Source organism: Drosophila eugracilis, unplaced genomic scaffold (assembly GCF_018153835.1).
Source record: "Drosophila eugracilis isolate 14026-0451.02 unplaced genomic scaffold, ASM1815383v1 contig_2154, whole genome shotgun sequence".
Taxonomy (NCBI): Eukaryota; Metazoa; Arthropoda; class Insecta; order Diptera; family Drosophilidae; genus Drosophila; species Drosophila eugracilis.
Window position 1 is genome coordinate 3,323,480 of NW_024573038.1, and position 25,066 is coordinate 3,348,545.

Below are 25,066 nucleotides of genomic sequence, written 5' to 3' on the forward strand. Positions count from 1 at the left end.
TAAGCAAGATTCTCTGTATAGCAACTGAGATACGACATTTAATATACCCACAAGCTCATCGACTCATAAAGGGCACACAAAGAGCGAGATTTTTTAAGTTTTTTCTCTCACCATGCCACCGCCTCCTCCCCATCACCACTGGCCCCTTCTATAACTACCTGCATGCATGCATGTGCATGTACAGGAGAGGGAGCGAGCGAGAGCGAGAGAGATTGCGATTGCACTGGCTGCGGCCTACGTTGCGCCTACGCCGCCTCGCTGCCGACGCCGCTGCCGAGGCACTGTTGCCGTAGTTTGAGGCTCCAGTACGAACAGTTCTTTTTTAGCCGCGGAGCCAGTAAGACGTGTTTCCTGCCCTCATTCTTTGAGTCTGCGACACGTTTTAAGTGCTCTTCCCCAATTGACAACAACAGCAAAACGAAAAACAACAAATTAATGCCATCGCGAGAAAAGTTGTTTGTGTTTTTAAATCAGTTCTGAACACGAAAAAGCTTGATGAAAAACGCAAAAGAATCCGAAAAACTAACCAAACCATCGAATACTTGACTTGAGTGTTGCTTGACAAATCAAGAAAAAAAGAAAAGAAGAAAAAACAAACCATAACAAAAAACTGCACGAAAAATGCAAAAGTTTCTAATATTCAAAATCTTGCGCAAGAAATACAAAATCAATTAAAGTGAACTCTAACCAAAAAGTTAAACGAAGAAATAAAACAAAACAAACCAGCAAAGAACAATCAGAAGAAGAGCAAAGTGCAAGCAAAGAACAGGAAGGAAGGAAACGGATAAGGACAAAAAGGAACCCAGCTCTCACACACACACACCACCACAATGGCCGTGCCCTTTTATTTGCCCGAGGGCGGCGCCGATGACGTAGCTTCGAGTTCATCGGGAGCCTCGGGCAACTCCTCCCCCCACAACCTCCCACTTTCCTCCAGCGCATCCTCCACTGCCTCCTCCTCGGGCGTGTCCTCCGTCTCCTCGGCCTCGTCCTCGTCGTCCTCTTCCGCATCTTCGTCCTCGGACGGGGCCAGCAGCGTTGCTTCGCAATCGCCGAACACCACCACCTCGTCGGCCACGCAGACGCCGATGCAGTCGCCTCTGCCCACCGACCAGGTGCTCTACGCCCTATACGAGTGGGTCAGGATGTACCAGAGCCAGCAGAGCGGTAAGTCTACAAATATCTTGGAATATCTCTAATAACTTTATCTTCTATACTTTATTATTTTACTGTTAGGGAGGTAATATTTAATTTATTTTAGAGATTTTTATGTTTTGTAGGAATTTTTCATTTTTTTATAGAAATAAAACAATTTAAAAAATCAAAAATTAAAAGATATTTGGATTATTTTTGATTATCATACTGTTTTTCAGACCATTGTATTAAAAGTGACCCCAACTAATTTGTCTCTTGGATTTTGATAATCATTATAGATATTTCAGCAAAAACAAACACCTCAAAATTTTAAGTTTTTTTAAATCTGATAATTTACTTTTACTTACGTTTACTTTCCAATAAAAAACAAAAATATCAAAAACTATCTCATAGTTGAAATTAAGCTCATTTGTAAAATATTGGAAGGACAGTTTCTATTCAAAAAGACACGATCCAGACAAAAGAACGAAACGAATTTATAGTTTCTTGGATGTTAATCATTACTTTATGATTATAACAATAAACAAAAGAAAGTGCAGAGGCTTTTGACTAATTTTAGAGGACATACAAAAATGTTTACTAATGTTATGTTAGAGTATAAAAAAATGATGTAAAAAACAAAGAAATGACGACTAAAAAAGCCGTCCTCTTAGGAATGTATTTATTTTTCTAAAAAATAATGATCGACGATCTGACATAAAGTGACTGTTAGGAACTGAAAAGTGACTAAAACTAGACAAATGTGATATTTATATTAAATCGGTTGGAAAAGTTATCTTAAAATTTGCGTAATTTCACTGTTGCAGTATACCTTTAGAAACTCCTACTAGGGACAAAATAAAAAAGAAAATTGACAAGTTTAGATAATGGTTTTAAGTATTTGAAACCTATTTTGTGTTTCATCTAAGAGTGATCTGAAACTAATTTTTAAGTAAACCTATTTTCAAGAATTTCTTTCTTTCTCTCGGAAATAATTTCCTAAATCAATTACATTTTAAGAAATATTAAATCAAACTATTTCTTCTTTTGGGATTAATGCAATCATAATCCACTGACATATTTAATTTTGTCGAATTCACAAAGATATATTGGGAGGCAAGAAAGTTTTTCTCATTTTTAAATGGGTCAGCAATTAGCCAAGTTGTTGTTGTGACTTTATTTGTTAAATGCTTCAGTTCCCCTTGTGCAAGTTTCACTTTTCAAGGTTGTTGACTCATCCAGCGATTCGAGCAACTGCGTCAACTGCCTCCAGCTTGTTTTTGTTTTCTTTTTTCATTTTTTTCTTATTTTTTTTACTTATATTTTGTGTATGGTCAGGTCAGCACTTTGTCAGCTTATCAGCCAAGAAAAAAGGGAGAGCGGAGGCAACACGAAATTTGCATTAAGTTACTCGGCCACACTCGAAAGGAAGCCGCAACCGAAAACGGTAATTCAATAAAAATTAATCGAACAAGTTCAAAAAGGGGAAAATTGAGAAGTAATTGAGAAGTTTCGAGTGGGGCAGAGGGAGTTGGCCAAATAAACTGGAAGTCACAAAAATGCAAAAACACAAACATGTGGGGGGAATCACTGGATCAGGTAACAGTGAATTGGTAAGCATGTTTAGTTAACTTGGTAAATAGGACAAGATACTCAGATAGGATAAACGATATTACATATTAACATGTGAAAACTCTAAGGTGATCAAGGTAATGATCAATGCGGCTGTGATCATTATCCATTTATCCAGTATCTTTAAGATGAATGCATTTTAGCCTGCACTTGAAAATGAAGTAATAGAAGTTATAACTAGAACAATAAATCAAGCTAAGATCGATATCCTTCGTTTAAAACCCCTTAACTAGGCTCATAAATCTTCCGCCAATCCTGGCTAAAATCTGCTAATGTGGTAAGCTCAACAAACAAAAAAGCGAGACAGATGCAAGACAATTGCCAAGTTGGCTGTCAGGCGATATTATTACCCGTATATCTTGGCAACATAAAAATTGGGCGTGTGCTGGACCAGCAAAAAAAGAGCTGGCCAAAAGCAGGGGAACAGAAACATAAACCAAAAGCGGCAAAACAGAGCTGGGAGCAAAGAGCTAAGCACGTTTAATTGGCACGCGCCAAACTCGAGTCGAATGTCTTACTTTTGAGTTTTTCGAGTAGTTTGAGTCTTTTGAGTATGTGTGGCTATGTATCTGGGTATCTGCGAGATACGTATCTCTGTGGCGTATCTGTTACAGTTCGGCTAACCCAAATTATTAAACGCCATTTGACCTTAGGCAACTAGTTTTCCAATTTTCCAATGGGGGCCGTACAGGGGCTGAGGGTGTGGGCCATTTGCAAAGTGTTTGACTTAACGGTTGTTTAAGTAGCTTTTGTGCTCGGCCACGTTGAGTGCGGTCAGTTTTCTGCATTGTTTTTCTGTTTTTTTGCGCGCGCGCTTTTCATGTTTGCTTTGCGGTTTTCCATTCGCGTTCCTTAATTTTTGTTGCCTTTGCATAATAGATTTTGTCGCTGTCGATGATTGCCAGCTGCGGTCGGTCTATACCGAATCGTTGTTTTATTATTTTCGCTTTTTTATTATTTGGTTTGTTACCTTTTTCGCGACTGTCAGCAACAGTTGGTCAGCCAAAAATAAAAAACTGAAAAGAGTTCCCTTCTTGGTTTTCGGGGTGACTCACTTTTGGGCGTTTCTATATTTTTCAGCCGTTAAGATCATATTTTATAATTATTTGGAAGGGAGAGGTTTAGGCTAACTAAAAATTGTGATTGCAAAGCTTTTTTAATCTGATTTTCGGTTTTCAATAGCTACCCTCCAAAGTCAAGTCTCATTTTTCCCAAACATGTCTTTAAACAGCCCTTAACTACACTCAACGACCATGTACTTCAGTTAGCCACTCGAGTGGATAATTTATCTAATAGTGACACATCCCGAAACTAGTGAACAATGCTTAAGGCACTCGAATCAAGAACGGGATAAACTGTAGTTAACCAAGAAGCGGGCACCCTTTTCCTGGTTCCCCTTGCATGCATCGATGTAAGCCAGAATTACGGAATACTTTTAGCCACAAACGCGCTTAGTCATCAGCCAGCTAGCTAACAACCCTAAAAGCCTAAAAATGCGAGGCGCAAACAACCCCGACAAAATTCCTAAATACCAACAGAGCTTTTCCCTACCAAAAACAAAAAAAACCCAAAGGGAGCCTTTTGTTTTGGGAGAGGATTAAGCACCCAGCAGCCAACATCCAAAGAGCCCAACACCCTTTTAACCCATTCCAAACGGCGCCCAACAAAAGGTGCAATGACAGCAGTGGTTCCTAATCAGTGATGAGCAAAGATGGTACTTTAAGTCGTACCCAGTTGAAGTTTATAGATATTTCTTGAATAGACTTAAAAGATTGATTTTAACAAGCAAAATCATACCGATTATTGATCAAATTCTTAACTTTAAGTTTGTACCAAGTACCTAGATTTGCATCCTAAAAAGTACCCCAAGTTCCGAGCATCACTGTTGCCACCTAACATAACCCCAAAATGTTTATTCGCTCCGTTTTGGCCTGCCAATTCGCATCATTCGCTTGGCTTGGCTTTATTTTGCCGCTGTTGCCAACAGCTGTTTTGCTGCTAGGCGTTGTTTTCGCTGCCGGCGTCTCTGCCGCACTTGACATTTTCAACCATTTTGTTTTGCTCGGCAACTTCGTGGATGCCACTGCCGAAGCTAACGGTAAAAGAGGCTGCATAATGGCGGCAAAAATGGCGACCCTGCCGCATCCTGCCTGCCTGGCAACAAAACACAGCTGACTGCTGCGCAGAAAGAGAAAGAGATGTGATGATGCCAGTAGAAAGAGAGGGCAGACAAGGGCTCCGATTAACCGCAAGTTTTGAACTCTTTTTTTTTTTGTACAGCCTACCCAAAAGAGGGTGGGAAAGGGGAAAATGGGAGGAGGATAGGATGTTGCTTCTGCTTTCATCATCGTCATTTGCATCTCGATTTGTTTGGCCTGTTGCCAAGCTGATTTATACGAAGCTTTTTTTTTTTATTTATTTTCCACTTTGCTTTTTTCTGCTTCTTTTTTCCCTTTTCTTTTTGCATTTTTCGTTGTTATTATGGCTTTGCCTTTACATTGACCGTGAATTTCTGTTTTCCTCTGTTTTTGTCTTGCGTTTCTTTATTTTTCCTCAGCAAATTGTGTTTTTATTGAGCTGCCTCTTTTGTAATTGTTTTTTGTTTCATTTCATTTAAGACAACAGTTTTTTATGGTTTTATTTTTTCGTACAGCTTAGTTTTTTATGAGTTTACTGGCTTAATAAACATTTTTTGATGATCTGCCCGAAACAGCTGCGACAAATCGAATCGGAAATCTTTACTCGAATATTATTTGCTCATAAAAGTTGAAAGTAGTTGGTGAGGGAAAAACTTAGGAGCCAGCTGTGAGACACATTTTTCATTTTGAATTGGCGAGAGAAGTGAGAAGACATCTTAAAAAGTTGGTTTATTGAGAATGCATAACTTCTATCTTGAGATTGCCAATTTATCAAAAGGTTTTTCTATGATTAAGCTTAAATTCTTGCAATTACTCGTTTCACAGCAACTATTCGGTCTGTCAGCAAGCTAGAGAAAAACCTTCTCCAGCCTGTTTACATTTAACACCATTCAGCGCAATGAACTTTACACATTTTTCAAGTTTAAATGGCCGCCAGGCACTCTGTCTAATAAGAAAAAAACGTATTACCTGAATATGAATATAAACTTGACACTTTTGAGGCACTATAAGCGTCGACTGATTCAAGCTCTGGCTCAGACGACAGTCTGCCAGGATCCCTAAGTTGGCTTTTGATTAAGTCTCCGCTGAGGCCGTGCTAAATTGTTTGCACTGAGGCGTTTGGGTTAAGTTTCGAGGGGGTGCGGAGGGGCTAAGGATAGAACGTGCTCAAGTTTTTGTTATGAAATTGAGCCTAGACAAGCCAAGCCATAAGGCCCCAATCCTCCTCGCTGACAACTCGACTCCTTTTCAGCAAACTGAGGACAATGGAACTTGTGCGACACGCTCAAGGCAGAAGTGGAAAAGGATATGTATCAAAAGGCGGAAAACTAAGAACAGGATATACTCCTCGTCACAAAAAAAGACGGCAGACAGCATACCTGGCTACTTGTTATAATTGGCAACCTGGCGAACGCTCCAGACACCAGTTAACTTTCAAATTTTCCTCGCGATGAGCTCTCAAAGGAACATTCTCGCTGAAGGTGTTCTCTGATTCTCAAAGGGGAAATGTTTGTAAGGCTTAATGAGAGATGGGAGAGATCTTTGCTTTTGAGGGTTTAAATTGGAGGAAAAGTTAGCGAATTTAATCATTTCAAGACTTTATATTGAATCCTAACGAAGTTTTAAGTTCTTCCAAATGAAAAAGGCCTGAAAAATATCCATAAAAACCTACTTAACGAAACCCGATCCCACTTCCCAAGCATCGATATCAACTTCTTTGGTAAACAAATCAAATGCGCTTACTAAATGTGCAAACAAAGTGCCAAACGACAATTAAATCAACAAATAAGCTGGTGTAATTGTGTACGCCAAAGGCAGTCAGTCAGTCGGTGGGTGGTGGGGAGGTTCAGTTGGCTTACATGCATCGGTGGATCGAGTATAGATAACCCTTCGGGCACGCCAGCACCGAGTGGCTGTGGCTTGGATGACGCAGCGAAGACAGCCAGTCTGGCCCAGTCGCATATGCAATTCCCATTCATTTATTAATAACTTTTTTTCCGCGGCCGTTGAGACGTGCAGTTTGCCGTTTTGCGGCTGCAGTTTTGTATTTTTTCTCTTTTTCACTCTTTTTAATTATTTTAATTGCGTTGCATCTGATCGAATGCTGGCGTACAGTTTTATTTATTGTTTAATTGTGATTTTCGCATTTACGTTGTTAATTGCATGGAAGCTTTGGGCGGAGATTCGGTTTATTCATAAAATTTGGTTAAGTGGCGATGGCAAAATTTATGGCCACGGTTTTAGTGCGGAAGTTTAAAAAATGCACCAAAAAGGCTATTACTGAAGGAATAAAGCAGTGCCTTGCTTTGCCAGTTAAAGATTTAATGAGTTTTAGCTTTTAGGAATTGATAATTTAGTTCTAGTCCATAAAAATGTGGAAAATATTCTCAAAGATATTGCCTTTTCTTTAAGACCTTTGTTTATATTTGTTTGATCCTATTTCAAGCTGATTCAGCCAGTTATATTTTACTGCTTTCCCCCAGCCATTTTTATATGTTCCTCTGGCACACAAAACACATGCTCGCCACTTTTTCACTCCTGCGGAAAATCCTTTAGATGCCCGGAAAATATGCAAACAACTGCAAAGACCAAAGACTTGTGTTTCGCTCAGTTTCCTGTCAATCGATGTGCATCGTATAAGTTCCTTGGGAACGTCGTCTTATGCCTGATTTTCCTTTGGCTTTTTATAGCCTTTTAAGCTGTTTTCCCTTTGTTGTGTGTGTGTGTGTGTGGGCTTGGAGTGAAGAGAGGAAATTGAAAAATTGCATTTGTCTGTCGCTGATAAAATATTGAGCAGCTTGCACATTCTGTAGCTCCCTGGCTCTGGCTGGGCTGTCGTGATAAGCGTTTGAGCTATTTCCAGAAAATGCTCTCATGGGGTGGAGGTTTTCGGAATTCTATTCAGCTGTCCCTCAAAGGGTTTTCCTCATTCCTTAAAGCCGCCGCCCAACGGCACTAAGTTCTTGAAATATTTTATTAAATTCCTGCATATTAACTCTAAGATTGCGTGTTGGCTGGCCCCGTTTTGTTTTTTTAACCTTCATTTGAGATGATTAAAAATATTTTTTAAACGCAAAGCTAACTGGACTGAATTGCCTCATCAAAGTCTGAATTAGAATTGCCGACGATATGAGATTTAATTTCTTTAAGCACTTGACCTTAGGCTTTATTATCAAGTGTAATGTGCTGATGCATGCGGCCGTTTGATAAATTTATATAATATTTGTTTTTTGTTTTGATATCTGAAGAATGCAATGCGTGAACTTGATTCCCTCTGAAATCGTCAACAAAGAAACTTTCTCTTTGTCTTTGTGGCATTACGCAAGTTAATTAAATTGCTGTGGATCAAAGAATCATCCTTGTAACATCTCCAGAACTTTCTCCTTCTTTTCTCAATGAATCACTTGTGGACTTTCCCAAATTTGTCATTAACTTCCGCATATTTCTCACCGTTCTCTTTTGGCCATTTATACAATGTTACAAACTTCTCGGATTCCACAAATGGCTAATTAGCGGCTTACCAAAATTGGTAATTAACAGCGGGATATCTGATCTATAGATTGAAGCTACGTACATAGATCGACACCTGATTGACATGCAGTTCGAGACAAAAAAGTTGATCGAATTGTGAAAAACAGCCAAAAAAGGCATCTTTTGTCATATATAGAGAACACAGAGTTTCTTAATCGGGCTTAAGCGACATTGTTTCCCGAATTCTCAAGCAATTTCCTGAAGATCAATTAATTAGTCACTTGCCTTGGCCATGAGCAATAGTACCGTTGATCTGTAGTAGAGGGGAAAACATTGGCAATCGGCAGCTGTTTGTTGCCTAATTAAATCGAGGTGATAGACGACGATCAACTGAAATGCGAGTTGGCCAGCCAAATTAGTAATCTCGCATCGTGACAGACGACAAATCGCCTTAAATGAACGACTTCAAAAATGTAATTTTTGTGGGATTTTATTCACTGTTTTTGGTTGTTATGGCTTATTGTGTGCTTCCTCTTCGTGTGTGGGCGTTTTGTGTTAACTGTAAAATGAGTTGGCCAAGTTATTCAGGCCTCTGACATGCATTTCATGTTGTAATCTTGAGCTTTGCTTAACCCCAACACGGAGTTCGCTGTGGAGTGTTCCTTTGTTCTGTCATCTTGAGCTTGTTTCGGTTCTGTTTTTCTCTCTTCTGTTTTTTTTTTTTTTTGTTAATTTTAAATTAAATATTCATCAATGTCAAGTGAAGTTGCCGCTGGCTTTGAGGAGTCTCGAGATTTTGGGAGAAGAGATTGCAGTTTGCTGAAAGATTCAACGACGATTGGAGGAGTTTTGAAGGCAAAAATGAAACATGAGATTGTTTGGTTGGAAGAGGGATTTATATTCGATGTTGTTTGATCAAAGATATCATTAGGTTTCAGCCAGAATATACTTTAAGCCTTTATTGAATACTGATTATTTTTTTAAAAATTTTATTTAATATTTAAAGATACATTAATGAGTAACCAAATGATCTCTCTAGATTACATAACATATTTAATTCCCATCTCATTGCCAGGTCAGCCACAACTTCCTTCCTATATCTCAGCTCAAGCTTCCTTCCCCGAGATATATATCTGTCCGATCCATATGGCATTTCCCATTCCGTTCCACTGACCAACTTATAGAACTCGCACTTTGCAAACTCGTTTGGCCGCCGATTCCGAAGTGCGACGCAATTGTTCGAGTTGGGCTGTTTGAGATACGAGTACTCGTATTTATTCATACTCACCCGTGCGGTGCGGTGACTCTAGTATATTTTTATGTGTAGTTTTATTTTTTATTTTTGCATTTAGCCAGCACTTCAAGGTTATAATGAGCAACATATGCTGCGGGTAAGCCAGCCACCAGCCACCAGCCACCAGCAAACTGCAATTGCAACTGCACTGCAAATGCAATCAACTGCAAAGGCACAACTAAAAATGCATTTCAACGTTGCCGACGACGATTTGTTCTTTTGTGTGGCAACTAAAGCGAGGCATTTTTCACGTTTTTCCGCTGCCTCCGAGAGCTGTTCTTGAGCTTTTTCTAAGGCGTTCTGCTTAGTTAAACTTTTGCCTGATTGATGTTTGTCAGCTGGTGCTAGTGCTGCTGCTGCTGCTGCCCAGCGGCCTTAGAAATGGTTGCAACATCGCCTAGAACCGACGGAGAATTAAAGTGAATTATCCACATAATTGCATTTTTTTCATTTCAAACTCCGTTCTTCTGTCCAGATGCAACTGCTTGGCACTCGTAATTCAATTAAACATTTTGCACATATTGTCGCCCCTGGAAATATAACTGAGATCGAACAAAAAACAATACTGAAGTAATCCCAACAATCGGTCACGTTTCGTCACCAACAACTACGGCAGTGCCCGCATCGAGTTGTGATCATAAAAACTGTTAAGGTGTCGTGAATGATGATTGTGCTCAACTGGCTTATAGAGGTGGTCAGAAAAGGAACTCCACTTGGAATATTTTATACTTTAAACAAGAATATAATATTTTCTGTGTGATTTTAGAGAAGAATTCTAAGTTATCAAGCTTGTTTTTATTGAATTTATAAACCAATAAACCAAGACCCTTGATTAGCACCTATTTAAAGCGTTAATAAAATAACATAAAATTTACCCTTAATTAGTATTAATGTTCGTTAATATAACCTTCTTAAATAATCAACTTTATAAGCTCACAAATAAGCACACAAAAATTCAGATAAAATCAAACCTAATCACAGGTTTTAGCATATTCGCAAATTTGTTCTGAGATTTTAGATAAAAGTTACTATTGTTAAACCAAATTACCGTTTAACTAAGGAATCTAAAACTTGCTAACTAAGTTAAAGATTAAATCTTATAGCAGATAGTTAGCCTACACATTTTCTAGATCTCGGATTAAATCACAGTTTAGTAAGTTACAGCAACTTATGCGATTTCCAATCACTTGGCTAATTTAAATTGATGATGTAGAGAAAATATAACTCATATGTAAATGGGAAAGCCAAGGAAATGTGTAGGTAAATAATTTTCCAGACAATTTGCGATTAGCAGAAGTATTTTTATCGTGCTTTGGTTGTGGATTTTATACCTCGTCAGTTCGATCATAAAGGCTGTACACAGGAAGAAAAGGGAAGAAAGTAGAACTTGTCTTAATGATCAAAAATGATACTAAAATGTTATAGAAAATACATCTGGTACTTAAAGTACCATCTTTATTAATGAATCGTATTTGATATCAACAAGATAATTCTTGAAAAAAGTGTTGGAAAACCCAAATATTAATTTTCGAAATGGAAAAAGATTTTAGAGGAAAAGTTACAGAATAATTGACCATTTAAAGAGTACTTTTTTCCAAGTGCACCAGCAGCGACATGGCTTGGCTAGTTATATAAGTTGGCCAGGCAGTAATGATCCCTGCCGTTGGCTTCGCTTCGTTTTTCTGAAGCTAAAGCTGAAGCTGAAGCTGAAGCTATAAAGCTGGCAGATTTTCAAGGTTAAAAGCGACTTGGCGATGGCGCGCGGTGAGCGCACGTGAGTTGGCTCAGCTGCTGGCATAGCAAACTAGTTTCAAATGCCTGGCACAGTATCTTACAGATACAGATGCTAAGGCTGCAGTACAAGGAGTGGCTCTTGGCTCGCTTCGCTTCGCTTTGGTTCGGTTCGGTTCGGTTCGGCTTGGATCTTGGCCTGCAATTAAATACAGATTTTTTGCGCTCTTGCAACTGCAACTGCAACTGCAATAGCAAAGGCAAAGGCAAACGCAACAGCTGTGGGCTCGTTTCGATTCGATTCGAGTTCAAGGCTATTGGGTCAAATTGCAAATTAGTCGCCTGCAGGTTGACAGTGAGTGACATTATTGTGTACGAGTATCTGCAAACGGCTGACCACCGACAAAGCCGAAAGACAGACAGATGGATGTATCGGCTAGATTGTTGGACATTCCCTGCGGTCAATTATCGTTCCTGCTGTCTGTTAATCGTAAAGATACTTCTACTTTTGCCGGCGGCTGCCTAGCTAGCTGCTGGCTGTTGGCTGTTGGCGATTTGTATAAATTTTGCATTACAATCAATCATTTGTCGCTGGCCAATGGCTTTTTAAGTAAATAAACATTAAGAAATCACACAGATGAAAATGAAAATGAAAATGTACACCCAACTAATGGGGGGAGCTCACAATTTATGCGCATATCAAGTGGCCAGCTAAGCTGGGCGCATTTACCTATCAACGCTTTTGTTGTCGATTTGCATGAAATTGCAGTTGTAGAAGAGTAGAAAAATTGAAATACAACTGCTGGCCAAACAGAAGATACAGATACGCTTCTCTTTACATGCATAAATGATGCTGAGCTGAAAGATTCCATTGTCAGATACAGATACTTTTCAAGTTGGCCCAATCAAGTAGATGCTCTTGGCAATGTTTGCCAAAGATACAAAAAAAAAAATGAAACTTTGGGGCAAGCCAGCTTCAGAATCGGCAATGATGTGTAAACAACTCAGATACAAATGTATCTTGAGGCGGCTTTTGAGATACTTAAGACTGCGAATAAGTGGATTATTATTTGCCATTGTTCGTGGATATGTATCAAAAGGGAAATAAATCGATCAAAATGTGTACTTAGGAAGTGATTATGACTATCTTTAGGGTTATAGTCCCTAAAATATTCCATTTTAACTTACTTAATACTTTTAATGTAAAGTTTTATTGTTAATTTCGCCATATTACTTAATTAAGCGACTTGAAGTGAAGGTAAAACCGAAACTGTATAACATCTTATTTGTGCATTTATCTTAAAAACACCATTTTGTGGTTTCCTGCTGCACTTCGCATATGGAGATATTCCATTTTAATGTTCACTGAGGCCTGTAACTGGCGGGGGCTACCAGATCTCGTTTTATGGATGGTTTTACGATCGGAGAGGACTTGCCATAATTACGGCGGGCTTTACAGTCAGTCGGCTAAGTGGCAGTTGGCAAGACAATGCCCCGACCTTAGACACTTCCCTACATTGTCACTGACTCAAGTCGTCTTGCTTCCAGACCCGGCCAATGCCACCTTTGTTTACCTCATCCATTGTTGGGTGCTCTTTATGGCGGGTATAAATTATAGGCACAGTAAAATATCAAAAGGGCGAACTAATTTTAATATATAATAGAATATTAGTCACTAAACTTGAATGTGATTAAATGTTACTGGAAAAATGACTCTTTATGGCGGGTATAAATTATAGGCACAGTAAAATATTAAAAGGGCGAACTAATTTTAATATATAATAGAATATTAGTCACTAAACTTGAATGTGATTAAATGTTACTGGAAAAATGACTCTTTATGGCGGGTATAAATTATAGGCACAGTAAAATATCAAAAGGGCGAACTAATTTTAATATATAATAGAATATTAGTCACTAAACTTGAATGTGATTAAATGTTACTGGAAAAATGACTGACAACCGCAAAACTGCAACTAAAAACTTGTATTTGCTTACAAAGCGAGACTTAAATTAAGATAAAAGTCTTCTAACTTTTTAATCTTCATTAATCTACAGAAAAAGCTTAACTTTAAGATATAATAAATTTACAGATTACGTCGTTAAAGTAAATATTTAAATCGAATTTAACTTATAAACTATTTCCCTTTCGTTGCAGCCCCGCAAATCTTCCAGTATCCGCCACCGCCGAGCCCCTCTTGCAATTTCACGGGCGGCGATGTGTTCTTCCCCCACGGCCATCCGAATCCGCACCCGCGCACACCCCGCACCAGCGTGAGCTTCTCCTCCGGCGAGGAGTACAACTTCTTCCGGCAGCAGCAGCCACAGCCACATCCGCCGTATCCGGCGCCATCGACACCGCAGCCAATGCCACCGCAGTCAGCGCCGGCGATGCACTGCAGCCACAGCTACCCACAGCAGTCGGCGCACATGATGCACCATCACTCCGCCCCCTTCGGGATGGGCGGTCCCTACTATGCCGCCTACACGCCGCCACCCACTCCGAATACGGCCAGTGCGGGCACATCCACCTCGTCGGCGGCCTTCGGCTGGCACGGCCACATCCATAGCCCCCTTTTGTCGACGTCCACGCCCCTGTCGGCGCCAGTGGCGCCCAAGATGCGCCTGCAACGCAGCCAGTCGGATGCGGCCAGACGGTGAGTAGCCAGCCATGCAGGGTGCCAAAAGATACAGCACTGCCTGGGGGACATCGATGCAGGTTCAGATCGATGGGCTGCTAGAAATCAGGTGGACGAACTTTGGAAATGTGATGAGAGGTTATCAGTTAGGTCAAACAAGAACTAAAGGGTAGTAGGAAGTCAGTAGAAAAGGGGCAGTTGGTTACAGATGAAGATTTGTTAACATTTTATGTCATAGAAGGGTTTCAGCTCTTCGGCTTCGCTGATTCTTTCAAGCAAATATAGTCTATAAAATATGCGCATGCTATATAATAGATTCAAAATAAATTACTCAGCTAATATCAAGACTATTCTACGCAATCTCAGCACCTTACGTCCCACCCGACCCCCATTTCCATTCCCATGACACGACGCCAAGTTTTTAATTAATGAAATCGCCAAGTTGTCGCTGGATTATGCGAACTGAACCGAACCGACTGATAATTGCTGATGACGTTCCCAAGTCACTCGTCTATATACTGTACATTCATACGGCGATATTTATAGTGCCCATTATGCGTCTCTTCCCACAGCAAGCGATTGACCTCGACGGGCGAGGATGAGCGCGAATACCAGAGCGACCATGAGACCAGTTGGGATGAGTTTGGCGATCGCTACGACAACTTTACAGCCGGACGGGAGCGGCTCCAGGAGTTCAACGGACGTATTCCACCCAGGAAGAAGAAGAGCTCCAACAGCCACTGCAATGGTACCAATAATCCAGTCTGCCAGATCAGCAACAGCCAGCCCAGCAATGCCTCGTCCGATGCGGAGGGCAATGCCACCAATAGCAATAGCAGTCAGCAGCGGCAGGTGGAGCGGGAACGACAGAAGGCGAAGGCCGAGAAGAAGGTAAGAAAGTGTTAGTTTTTATAGTAGTATTTGGTACTTTTTCTGCGATTTCAAGTATCTTTTTCTAATACTCATCAAAGTTTAGATACATTGCAAAATCCAAAATAGAACTTGAAATTCATATCCCAACATATCCAAAACTAGTTGGTATATTTAGAGAAATATTTAAAAAGTGACAGGCCCCTTCTATACGAAATTCGCTTGCAGCATTTCCCCTTGCCACACCACACCTAGCCATCCGACAATTAGAATAACAAGAGGAGATAAGTTGGGGAGTTCATTAACTTGGGGGACTGCTAAACATCTGCTAGCTGGTAGCCGTGGCACGTGGCAAACATTTTTCAAAGGCTCAACGAGAGAGGAGAATGCTAAAAATAAGCGGCAAGGAATGACAAATTGCCACACGCGAAAGGAGTCGCAGATTCAGAATCGCACTACAAAATGTATCTGCAACTAGCGAAGTAGAGTAGAGTGTGTATAGCACTTTTTGCACATGCTAAATGTGTGATAAAAATTAATTGCGCAGTGCGGAGGAAAGAGTCGCTCTTGTCACTTGTCTCCGCTGCTCTCGTCCCGGTTTACATATATATATATGTTAATCAAGGCAGGCGCCTCTATATAAGCCCATATATTTATATTTACGCGTCGCGTTTTTTAGTTTTAGTTTCTTGCGCGTTTGCCTGCGCAATTGAAAGAAATGCAAACTTGAAGAAATTCAATCGCAATCGCATGACACACACATTGACTCAGAGACCTGATACCATTTTCCCATTTCAGTCCAGTCCCAATACAATATTATTTCTATTCACTTTGATTTGTTTTTATTGTAATTGATGTTGGATCTGGTATGGGCTGGTTGGTCGGGCCAAGCTGCTGCTCCTCTTATCGCCCATCACGTTGTGGGGGCTCATCCTTGGGGAAGCTGGGAGCTGATCGGCAGCTCTCAGTCAGCTCTCTGGGATCTGACCTTATCCGAGACTCTGTCAGCTGCTAAATGAGAGCGTGAGAAATTCCGTAATCTGAAATGAAAAGGCATATATACTAGTGATTGTACTTTTGCAGATGTTAATGCATTTGGAACATTCTATAGGGTTCTTGTTCTTCTAAGGGAAGGATTTTAATGAGTATAACTAACAGTTTATTATATTATATTTTTATGACTTTTCCTCAGTTTGGTAGTTCATAGTTAAAACTTAGATAAATATTGAGAAGTCATACAATAAGTAAAAGTACAGAAATGAAAATAATATTCATTTCATACAAATCATTCAATACCCAATTACCCACCAACTCATACCAAAAATCGAATCAATATATAGCCACATGTTCGATGGCCTTTCATGCCATTAACCGCAACGACAAAGCCACAAAAGTCCTATCAAAATATAGTCCAAAATTCAAACAAATTTTCCTGCAAAACTAGCAGAAAAGCAAATTTGCATAATAAATATCCGAAGGGTCAGTTGGATTTTTGGTGGTTGCACTTGCACCACCTCACCGCTCGAACGTGCAGCCAGTGAAGCGAGGACTATTGGACAAATAAATGGTGTAAATTATATAACCATTGATGCGGGTTGTGGGTGGTGGTGGGGGAGCAGAGGAGTCAAGTGCGTTATATAGAAAAATAATTACACCAGTGACCGGAGAAAAGTTGACCGCCCATTTGGGTCAGGCCACATGAAGTTCATCTGTTCAGCTGGACAGTCAATAGTTTCGCTTGATTTACGGTTCAAATTGATTTAGGGGAGGAGGGGTGGTGATGTTTTTCAGAGGGGTGGTTAGGTCACGTGTGTGGTTTTAGATATTTTATGCCACACAGGGGAGCTATTGGTTAAAGTGAGAGAGAGACTCTTTTGAGGGGTGGGCGATGATAGATACTTCTATTGTCTCAAATATTGAATTAATGTTGCATTTAAGCAGTGTTTTTATGAAAAAATATAATATTACTATATAAAATTACTATTTTCGCTTCATTTCAGAAACCACAAAGCTTCACTTGGCCAACTGTTGTGACCGTTTTCGTTTTGGCCATGGGCTGCGGCTTCTTTGCGGCGCGATGAAACCGCGTGGACGATCGATCTATAGTGAAATCAGCTAGTGCTTAAGTTATATGCCGATCTATGTCTATATATAGATATAGCCAAACCGTAAATAAGTGCAACGAATTTATTGAGCTGCTAATTCCGGAAGCAGAAAGTCATTAATTCGTAAACGGATTGTTATATATATACGAGAATATACAGCCAGAGTTAAGATTAAGAAGGTTGACGGGACACAAGAACAATATATATATATATTCTATCTGTCTATGGTGAACTGCATTTGTATTTCTAAATCGAAACGAAACAGATCTTTCCTCAAAACTGCTCAAAGTAACGAAAACTCTTAGACTGGCAAGAGACTCAAATCACACTTATATTTTGCTGCTGCTGATGCATATTTTTGTACAACCTTTTGAGAGAGATATATACAAATTATACAAGTACAAAAACAAAAAACAGAAAACAGAATGGAAAACTGCCAACTTTTGAGATACTTTTGATAATCTTTGATTTGCATTTAATCATTTCCAAACAAACACACTTGCATTTTCTTAGAACAAACAAACAAAATTACTTTCATTTGTAGAACAAAGTAAACTGCAATTTCAATGTCTTCGCATTTGTAATTCCGAATTGCAAGCAAAACAAAAATTATATATATTTTAAATATGTTTAACTAGTAGAATTTTTTAAACGTAAGTCCACAAAAAAATCACACACCTAGCTTTAATTGTTAAAACAAAAGCAGAAAAAACGCAACAAACAAACAAACAAACAAAAAAATGAATGAAAAATCATTAAATTAATTTTGTATATAGTTTTTATGCCATTTTTGTGATGTTTTGTGTCTACGGTTTATGTCATGTTATTTTAGTTAAATTTCTTATGATTTATGTTTATGTGTAACGTTTTTTTTGTCATTGTTTGTTCATCATCATATTCAAATTGGTCTCACAATATACATATATATTAGGTAATAAGCTCCACGCCCAGGAAGTTGATGGCAAAACGATTGAAACTTGGCCAGGAGAGAGATGGTTTTCCCATTCTTACACAGTCTTTTTTGGAATGCACATAAATGATCTCTCACAATGGAAATTAATGCAAATTGATCTCCACAGCTAGCCAAAGTAAAACAAAACAAGAAATGAAAACATATTTTATAGGCAATTTTCACTATTTGCTTAGAATTTCCAGGGCGTTTCAATGCTAATCGAATACCGTGACATGAAAGCAAACATAGCGACAAATATTAAGAGAAAATCAATCAAAAAGAAAGAAAAAACAATTCCCAAAAATCGCATTGATCTCATGGATTTATACAATACAAATACATCAACCGTTTTTTACAATGAGAAATGTTATAAAAAGCAGCAAGTGAAACAGAGAAACAGAAACAAAAATTAACGAAAAGTCTAGGATAAGTTTCGCCAAGCGTTTTAGTTCTACATTCTAGAGTGTCTAAGTCGGTTTAGTGCGTTTATTGAGTTTATTTGTATATAAAGCAATATTATTTGTTTAGCCTAAGTGACGATCCCAATCAAAGACCCAATCCAGTTCCCCCCACGACAACTCCCAGCCAAGCAATAGAAAACTTGTATCAATCTTAATTTGAATTACCACAAAAACAGAAAACAAAAACAAAAACTACATCCATATACCCAAAATGAAAAATTATTTTTGTAAATTTTTTGCATCAAATGAACTGGGGAAATGTGAGCCATGGAATTTTCCTGGCTCCTTCCTCGGTTCATTGCTAATTAGTTTTCACAATGATCTCGGTAAAGTTTTGTGGCCTTGAGTCCGGAAATCTGTTTAAGATTTCTGGCTTGCCATGAATACTCGAACAAAAAGTTAAAGAAAAACGAAGCAAATGGATAAAAAATCAGAATGAAAAGCACACAAGAAATTTATATTTTTGACCCAATGCGACTTAATCCGTTTTTAAATTTAAGTATCTTTACTCGACCTTGTATATAGCGCAGTTCGAATCATAGAATCAAATGCCATTTTTTGTATAGAATTTTGTTTGGTGCCAAAACAGTGACAGCTAAATGTCTATGATCACACACACACGTGTATTTCGCATATTATACATTTACATACATACGCTATCGTAAACTTCGATCATAAGTTTTGATTCAGCACTTTTTGTCAATTCAGTTTAAGAAAACATTTTCTGTCTTAGTTTTATGTTCGAGAGCAGAAAACACTTTGTTTAATTGTACATTTTTTATTATGCTGTAATATTTTAATATACATAAATATCATTACTGATCTCATGAATATGTTCATAAGACAACAAAAATTATATATATATATATGAATACATCTATGTGTATGTGTACATGAAATAAAAACGCATAAATATTATGTAAGATTTACAGAACAAGTGAAAATAAAAGAAAAAAATGTTTGAAAACAAAAGATAGTTGTTTTAAATAAATGGCCATTTTATTTCATTTCCAAGACCACCGAAACATGAAAAAGCTGCTATTAAAATTCATAATTATGGTGGATTTTTGAATATGTAAAGTCTATCACTAACTTCGAAATTTATAAGCATTCTCTTATAATTCTTAACATTCAAAAATAAACCCTTCTCTACATTTATATCTGATTAACAAATTTTTACATGAATATTACACCGATCAATTCAACAATGAATTTTTAGAAGCATACTTTTAGGCTTATTTGGAAACCACGATCACTGAATCATTGCGTGCAGTTTTTCCTTCACCAGAAGAAAACGGACCCCTCCCCTTCTATTATTTTAAGGGTTGAGATGTGCGTGCTGGAAAACTCAGATTTAAATGCCAAATGCTGGCCACTTAAGCGGCAAATAAGCAATTTGTAGTTCGTATTTCTTTTGTAATTTGCGGATTAAGTGGTCATAATTGCTGCTTCTGCAGGAAGGCCACGCGACTTGGTAACAGGATACTAGGCCACGTTGGTCATGTCACAAAAATGATGTGTTATTAGCGGCTTAGGCAGGCGATGACGATTATAATAGAACAAGGTGGCCTTGCTGGGCAATTATGTTAACCTGGCCACCCGCAAAACCTCAGGCTCAGCGGTCATGACATCCGTTTCCGCCTTCAATCACGGACACATGCCGGTGTCAATCAAAACGGCATATTAAAATCTGTAACTGGTATGTTCATTGAATTCGTGCGCGTGTCCGTTTCGCCTGAATGGATTTCGAATAGCGAGTCTGCTAATCGCGGGAAATCTTACAAGTTTTCAATTAAATTTGAAACAAAACTAATCAATAGTGCCATTCCCTACGCTTGGTTTAGGATAATTACTTTTTGGTTCGACACCTGCCAACGGCAATAAACAAAAGGAAGCAGGACTTTGTGGCATATATTAGCAGAGTTTGAACCCTCCTTCCCCTCAAAACACTCACCGCAAAACAGTCCGTTTATTAAAATTATTTTAAGACTAATAACATTTGTGCTTTGCATTTGCCAATTTTCCGTAAATTAAACTTAATTGACTGCCTGCGGTTTTTGAAGGGTTGGCTGTGAAAAGTGTTGAAAGGGTTTTCCAATTTATTATACTTTAAAATGTTTAAGGTACTTTTTAATATAACAATACGTAAAACTGTGAATACAAACTGGTATAAGAAACAAGTTACTTAATAGTCTTACTGGCTTACACTTAAACAGTTCCCATTTGGCTTTAATCTTAATGATTTTTCTTACCCAACCCCACTTAGTTTTTCCTACCCAGGAGTAATGTTTTCATATGTTTTAATTAGATTGTACCCTGCTTAACTATTCGCCACTTGAAAGCCACTTAAAAGTAATTCAATTATAAATAAAACTCATTGAGAGTGTAAGGCATCAGCTTATTTCAGCAAAAGAAAAAGTTAATTTCATTAAAGGAGAAGCTCTCCCAGACATCGAATAGCCTAACCCTGCTGGTTGTGTGAAACACACGGGTAGCAAAAGTGCATTAAAAATGTATAGCCAAATGCACACGAAGGAAAAATCCTTCCTTCCCTTCCTCCTTGTCGAAAGGAGCCACAGGTATGGATGCAGATAAGTGGCTCATGGAACATGTACACAAATGTAAGAAACTTGTCTCGTTTGTCTGCGATGTAATTCCCATTCCTTCTGCCATCCTCCAGTTACATGTGAAATTTACCACAGATATTTTCACATGTTTTCATATTTGATTTTGAGATGCGGTATGAGCTTAAGAGAACATAAATACTTAATCGATATTTTATAAATTTTATGTTTAAATTAAGCCTAAGGGCAATTTACAATATATTTCAGTTTACAGTTGAGCCAACCTCCCATTTAACTATATTAAAGCTCTCTTTTGGAAACAGTAATAGGAAATTGTTGTTCAATTATTTAGTATAAGATATTTACTAGTTTCCTTATTCATTTTAAAGTACCAGCCTTTGATTTCTTTTCTAAAAAGGTCTGTTTACTTTGCTTGCCCTCGGCACTTTAGTATTTACTCAGCTCAAAGTTGTTCATATCGAGAAACTGATAACTGTCGCTGCAGAAATAGGAAAATAGAAAGCACAAGGACATGCCTCTCAAGGATTCCGAGAAAACAGCTAAGAAGTACGTAAGCAAACGGAAGGAAATAAACAATCTCATATCTGGAAAAAGGTTTAAGCACAACTCGTAAATTTTCCTGGCCTGCAGGCCATCAGCCGGATAGCTCATATGAGAGGCAATATATGGTGATCATAATCAACGTCTTTTGGCACTTTATTGACAAACTAATAAAAGCCCAGAGAGAGAGGGAGGATATCCAAGCTCAAAAGCATGTCCGACGACGAGAGACGAAGAGATACTCATAGATGGTAGCAAACGATTTATTAAAATCCCTGTACATGGCATACATAATAAAAAGCCACCAGAACAGGAGACCCTTGCTGACCGTTGATGTGATGAGTAATTTGCTTTTGCCTTTTAATACTGGCCAAATGCACTTAACAAAAATTGCATACTTTTCGGGATATAAGAAACGCGAAAACCTTATATACTATATTTTGTGATAATCACAACTTCTACAGCATTCAAGTGTTTTTATTACTTAAAAAATTTCTTCTTATCTCTGATAATCTGTGATTATAATTTTTCCAAGTGCATCAACCCGGCCAGACAACGAATAGTTGCAGGACACGGAAATTAGTGCGGAAACGCTTACTACGCTTAGCAATCTGTCAAAAAGCCAAAATGTAATAAATGAGACCCGCACGACGGATGGGTGGGGACATGAGGGGGCCATCAACATAATTCATACGACATATCCTGCCATGGCAGGACAAAAGGCTGACCAGCCAAGGACAAAGGCGCCAACCGAGAGGGTTGGGCTGTCTTTTATGGCAGCAGATGCACCATATTTCATTACACGTTGATAAGTGGTCATTTGTCCAGGACGAAAAACGTTAGCAAAATGGCTGGAACTCGGACTGAAGTTGGTTTCCTGCATGCCAACAGGCATTTCATAATAATTTTAACAACCTTTTTACGCAAACCTGCAGCCGGGACTCATTTTTATTAAATACGAAAAGAGTAGTTTTGGTGGTACGACATCGCATTTTAATCCCTTCTTGTGAACAGGAAATATACATTTAAGGTGATGATCACGTTCATATGTTTGTTAATTTATGTATAAAATATACTTATACAGGTCCGTACTTTTTGTAAATAATAAAATAAGCCTTCTTTTGACTATTTTGTAAAATTATAAAGACCAAGCAGCGCTGACTAGCGGTATATTTTTTGCTATTTTATAGAAAGATAAGTTCTGGATTATTATTAGTCTAAGCAAATGAACATTTCATATTTGTATCTTAATTTAGAACGTAAATGAAACTGAAGTTTCATTAATGCTTTTTAGTGCGTACCATTTCCAAGATTCCGAACACGATAAAACCATTTCTAAAACTATCAGTTGGAATTAGATGGCATCTTATCTGAATATCGATACTTTGTAACAAACCACGCAAATCGATAATTCGACCCTTTATTCACAAAATCTAAAAGTTGCAAATAAGCTGGACAAAAAATCTTCAGTTATTAATATCAAATGTTAGACTTAACAAATGTTACCTTTTTAACCAACCTAAGTATTCAAATTCTGTAAATTATTTATAGAGTATAATATCTTATTTCAATTTTAATGCAATTTTCGTTTTGTTTATTTTATGTTGTATGTTTATATGCAGAAATGTTACATTTCTGGTCTTTTCTGAAATACCAAAAATTTATTTAAATCAAACGACCAATAAATCTATAATTAATTATCTTAAAGAGACAATTATAAATTCAAAAGAAACAGTCATACCACATTATATCATAAATGTCCTAAGAATGATTTTTTCCGATAAAAGTTAAATTTATTTCAAGTGCTAATTGATAATTAACAGTCATAATTTCCATATTTTCTCGTTTTTACCAAATTTCTTAAAAACGAAACAAACAGCAACTTATTAATTTATATTTCTTAAAAGTGAAACAAGTGGAATTTGAACATGCTAACCGATTTCGATTAAATTTCAACCCTGGAAAAAGTTTTTACTCCTCTCAAACCGCGCCAGTTCCAGTATTTGCTGACTTAAGCCCTGGGCACGGAAGTTTTGGCAAATCTCTAAGTCATATCTCGTTTGATTTGCTAAAAGTATCTTACAAAATGATAATAATAATTAAAATCGTCATTCCATTGGAATTTACTGAGCGCCTTTTTGAAGGCTTGAGTCATGATCATCAGTTGCATTTGGCCCTAAGCAATCCAGTTTACGCGCACGTTTTTGCCAATTACTGTAAGCAAAAGTACACAACTCTAGACCTCGATAAATTCGAACATGAGGCTCAATATCTGTCTCATATTATACCCATTTGTGGTTCCTCCGTGGAAGAGATAACTGGCGATTCATGTCGCTACTCAAATCTGGAACTCATTCAGCAGCATTGTACCAATGTAAAATCGATTACACTAGCCGTAGGCAATTTGTCGCACTATACTTTTGTGCAAAACATGAAGAGCATCACTACTTTGAATTTGTTTCTGCACTACGATGATCCTGCCATATACGATGTCCTGCAGGAACTGCCTCTTCTGACGGCCTTGTTACTGACACCCTTTTCCGAGACATATAGTAAGTTTAATATGATTGAATGAAATATTTGTGGTTATTAATGAGGTTGTTTTTCTAATTAGTTGACAAGATTCTGCGATTGGTTGATCTGGAAATGTTGTGCCTTGGATACGGCAAGAAAGAGTGCCCTCTCAACATCATCCAGATATGCAACACATTCAAGAAACTAAGCTTTTTGGTTATCCAAACTGGTGAAATAACTGGCGGGACTTTGATTCAAACTCACTCATATTCCACTCTTCGAATGGTTTCCTTAAGTGCCGACAAGGTCGCCCATTTGCCATCCTTTCCAAAAGCTATATTCTTGAGCATCGGTGGCGACTCATTTAGGGCCAAGTATGACTGGAACAGTTGGATCATGAAGCATGCAAATACAGTCCTGGCCCTGGAAATAGGTACTACTAAAAATGCCATTGTGGCAATTGAAAGCTGCAAAGCATTGCGGGCTTTAAAGGTATTAATCTGGTCTGCTGAGGCCAGCGAGGGTTACTTAAGCAGCCTTTTAGAAGTAGCTCGTCGTAAGGGCTGCTCCTTGGAATTGGTTGTGAATTGTCTGCTGGGCTATTTAACCGTAAGCAAAGTGGTAAGCGAAGTTACAAAAAATAATACAAATTAATGTATAATAAGTAAACCATTCTATTAACAGTTGAAGGACACCCCAAATACTGATTTTGCATGGGTAACCATGACTTGCTAATGCTTTACCTTAAAATATTGATTAAAAAGCTGGAGCCCAAGTACAGTTTTCATTTGCAACTATAAATATTTTATATACTAATGTACTTTTTTTTTGTAATCACTAATTTTCACAAAAATAAACATTAACTTCAACTAACTTCCAAGTGTTTCTCTTTAACAATATCCTGTAACTTAAATGGGTTTTTCTAGTTTTAATCATTTTTGGCAATCTTTCAATGAGGTATTAAACACCCTTCAATAGTTTTATATTTCAAATTTTACCA

The 25,066-nt window shown here is 38.1% G+C and overlaps 2 protein-coding genes across 2 annotated transcripts; both read left to right on the forward strand.

Annotated features, from left to right (window-relative positions):
- Window positions 1-297: 297 nt before the first annotated feature.
- On the forward strand, window positions 298-19,418 carry LOC108108541 (cell death protein hid). Its single transcript, XM_017216616.1, has 4 exons — window positions 298-1,167; window positions 13,559-14,057; window positions 14,612-14,930; window positions 16,910-19,418. The coding sequence occupies exons 1-4, from the start codon at window positions 831-833 to the stop codon at window positions 16,988-16,990; spliced, it is 1,236 nt and encodes a 411-aa protein (XP_017072105.1). The 5' UTR covers window positions 298-830; the 3' UTR covers window positions 16,991-19,418.
- Window positions 19,419-23,580: 4,162 nt separating this feature from the next.
- Window positions 23,581-24,841, forward strand: LOC108108542. Its single transcript, XM_017216617.1, has 3 exons — window positions 23,581-24,104; window positions 24,167-24,687; window positions 24,751-24,841. Exons 1-3 carry the CDS (start codon window positions 23,639-23,641, stop codon window positions 24,799-24,801), a joined length of 1,038 nt encoding a protein of 345 aa, XP_017072106.1. The 5' UTR covers window positions 23,581-23,638; the 3' UTR covers window positions 24,802-24,841.
- The last annotated feature ends 225 nt before the right edge of the window (window positions 24,842-25,066 follow it).

Excerpts from the sequence above, each read along its gene's own strand:
- LOC108108541 (XM_017216616.1), top strand. The coding sequence starts at position 831 with ATGGCCGTGCCCTTTTATTTGCCCGAGGGCGGCGCCGATGACGTAGCT. Across the intron at positions 14,058-14,611 it reads CAGTCGGATGCGGCCAGACG|CAAGCGATTGACCTCGACGG; the intron begins GTGAGTAGCCAG and ends CTCTTCCCACAG. Across the intron at positions 14,931-16,909 it reads AGGCGAAGGCCGAGAAGAAG|AAACCACAAAGCTTCACTTG; the intron begins GTAAGAAAGTGT and ends GCTTCATTTCAG.
- LOC108108542 (XM_017216617.1), top strand. The coding sequence starts at position 23,639 with ATGATAATAATAATTAAAATCGTCATTCCATTGGAATTTACTGAGCGC. Across the intron at positions 24,105-24,166 it reads ACCCTTTTCCGAGACATATA|TTGACAAGATTCTGCGATTG; the intron begins GTAAGTTTAATA and ends TTTTCTAATTAG. Across the intron at positions 24,688-24,750 it reads ATTTAACCGTAAGCAAAGTG|TTGAAGGACACCCCAAATAC; the intron begins GTAAGCGAAGTT and ends TTCTATTAACAG.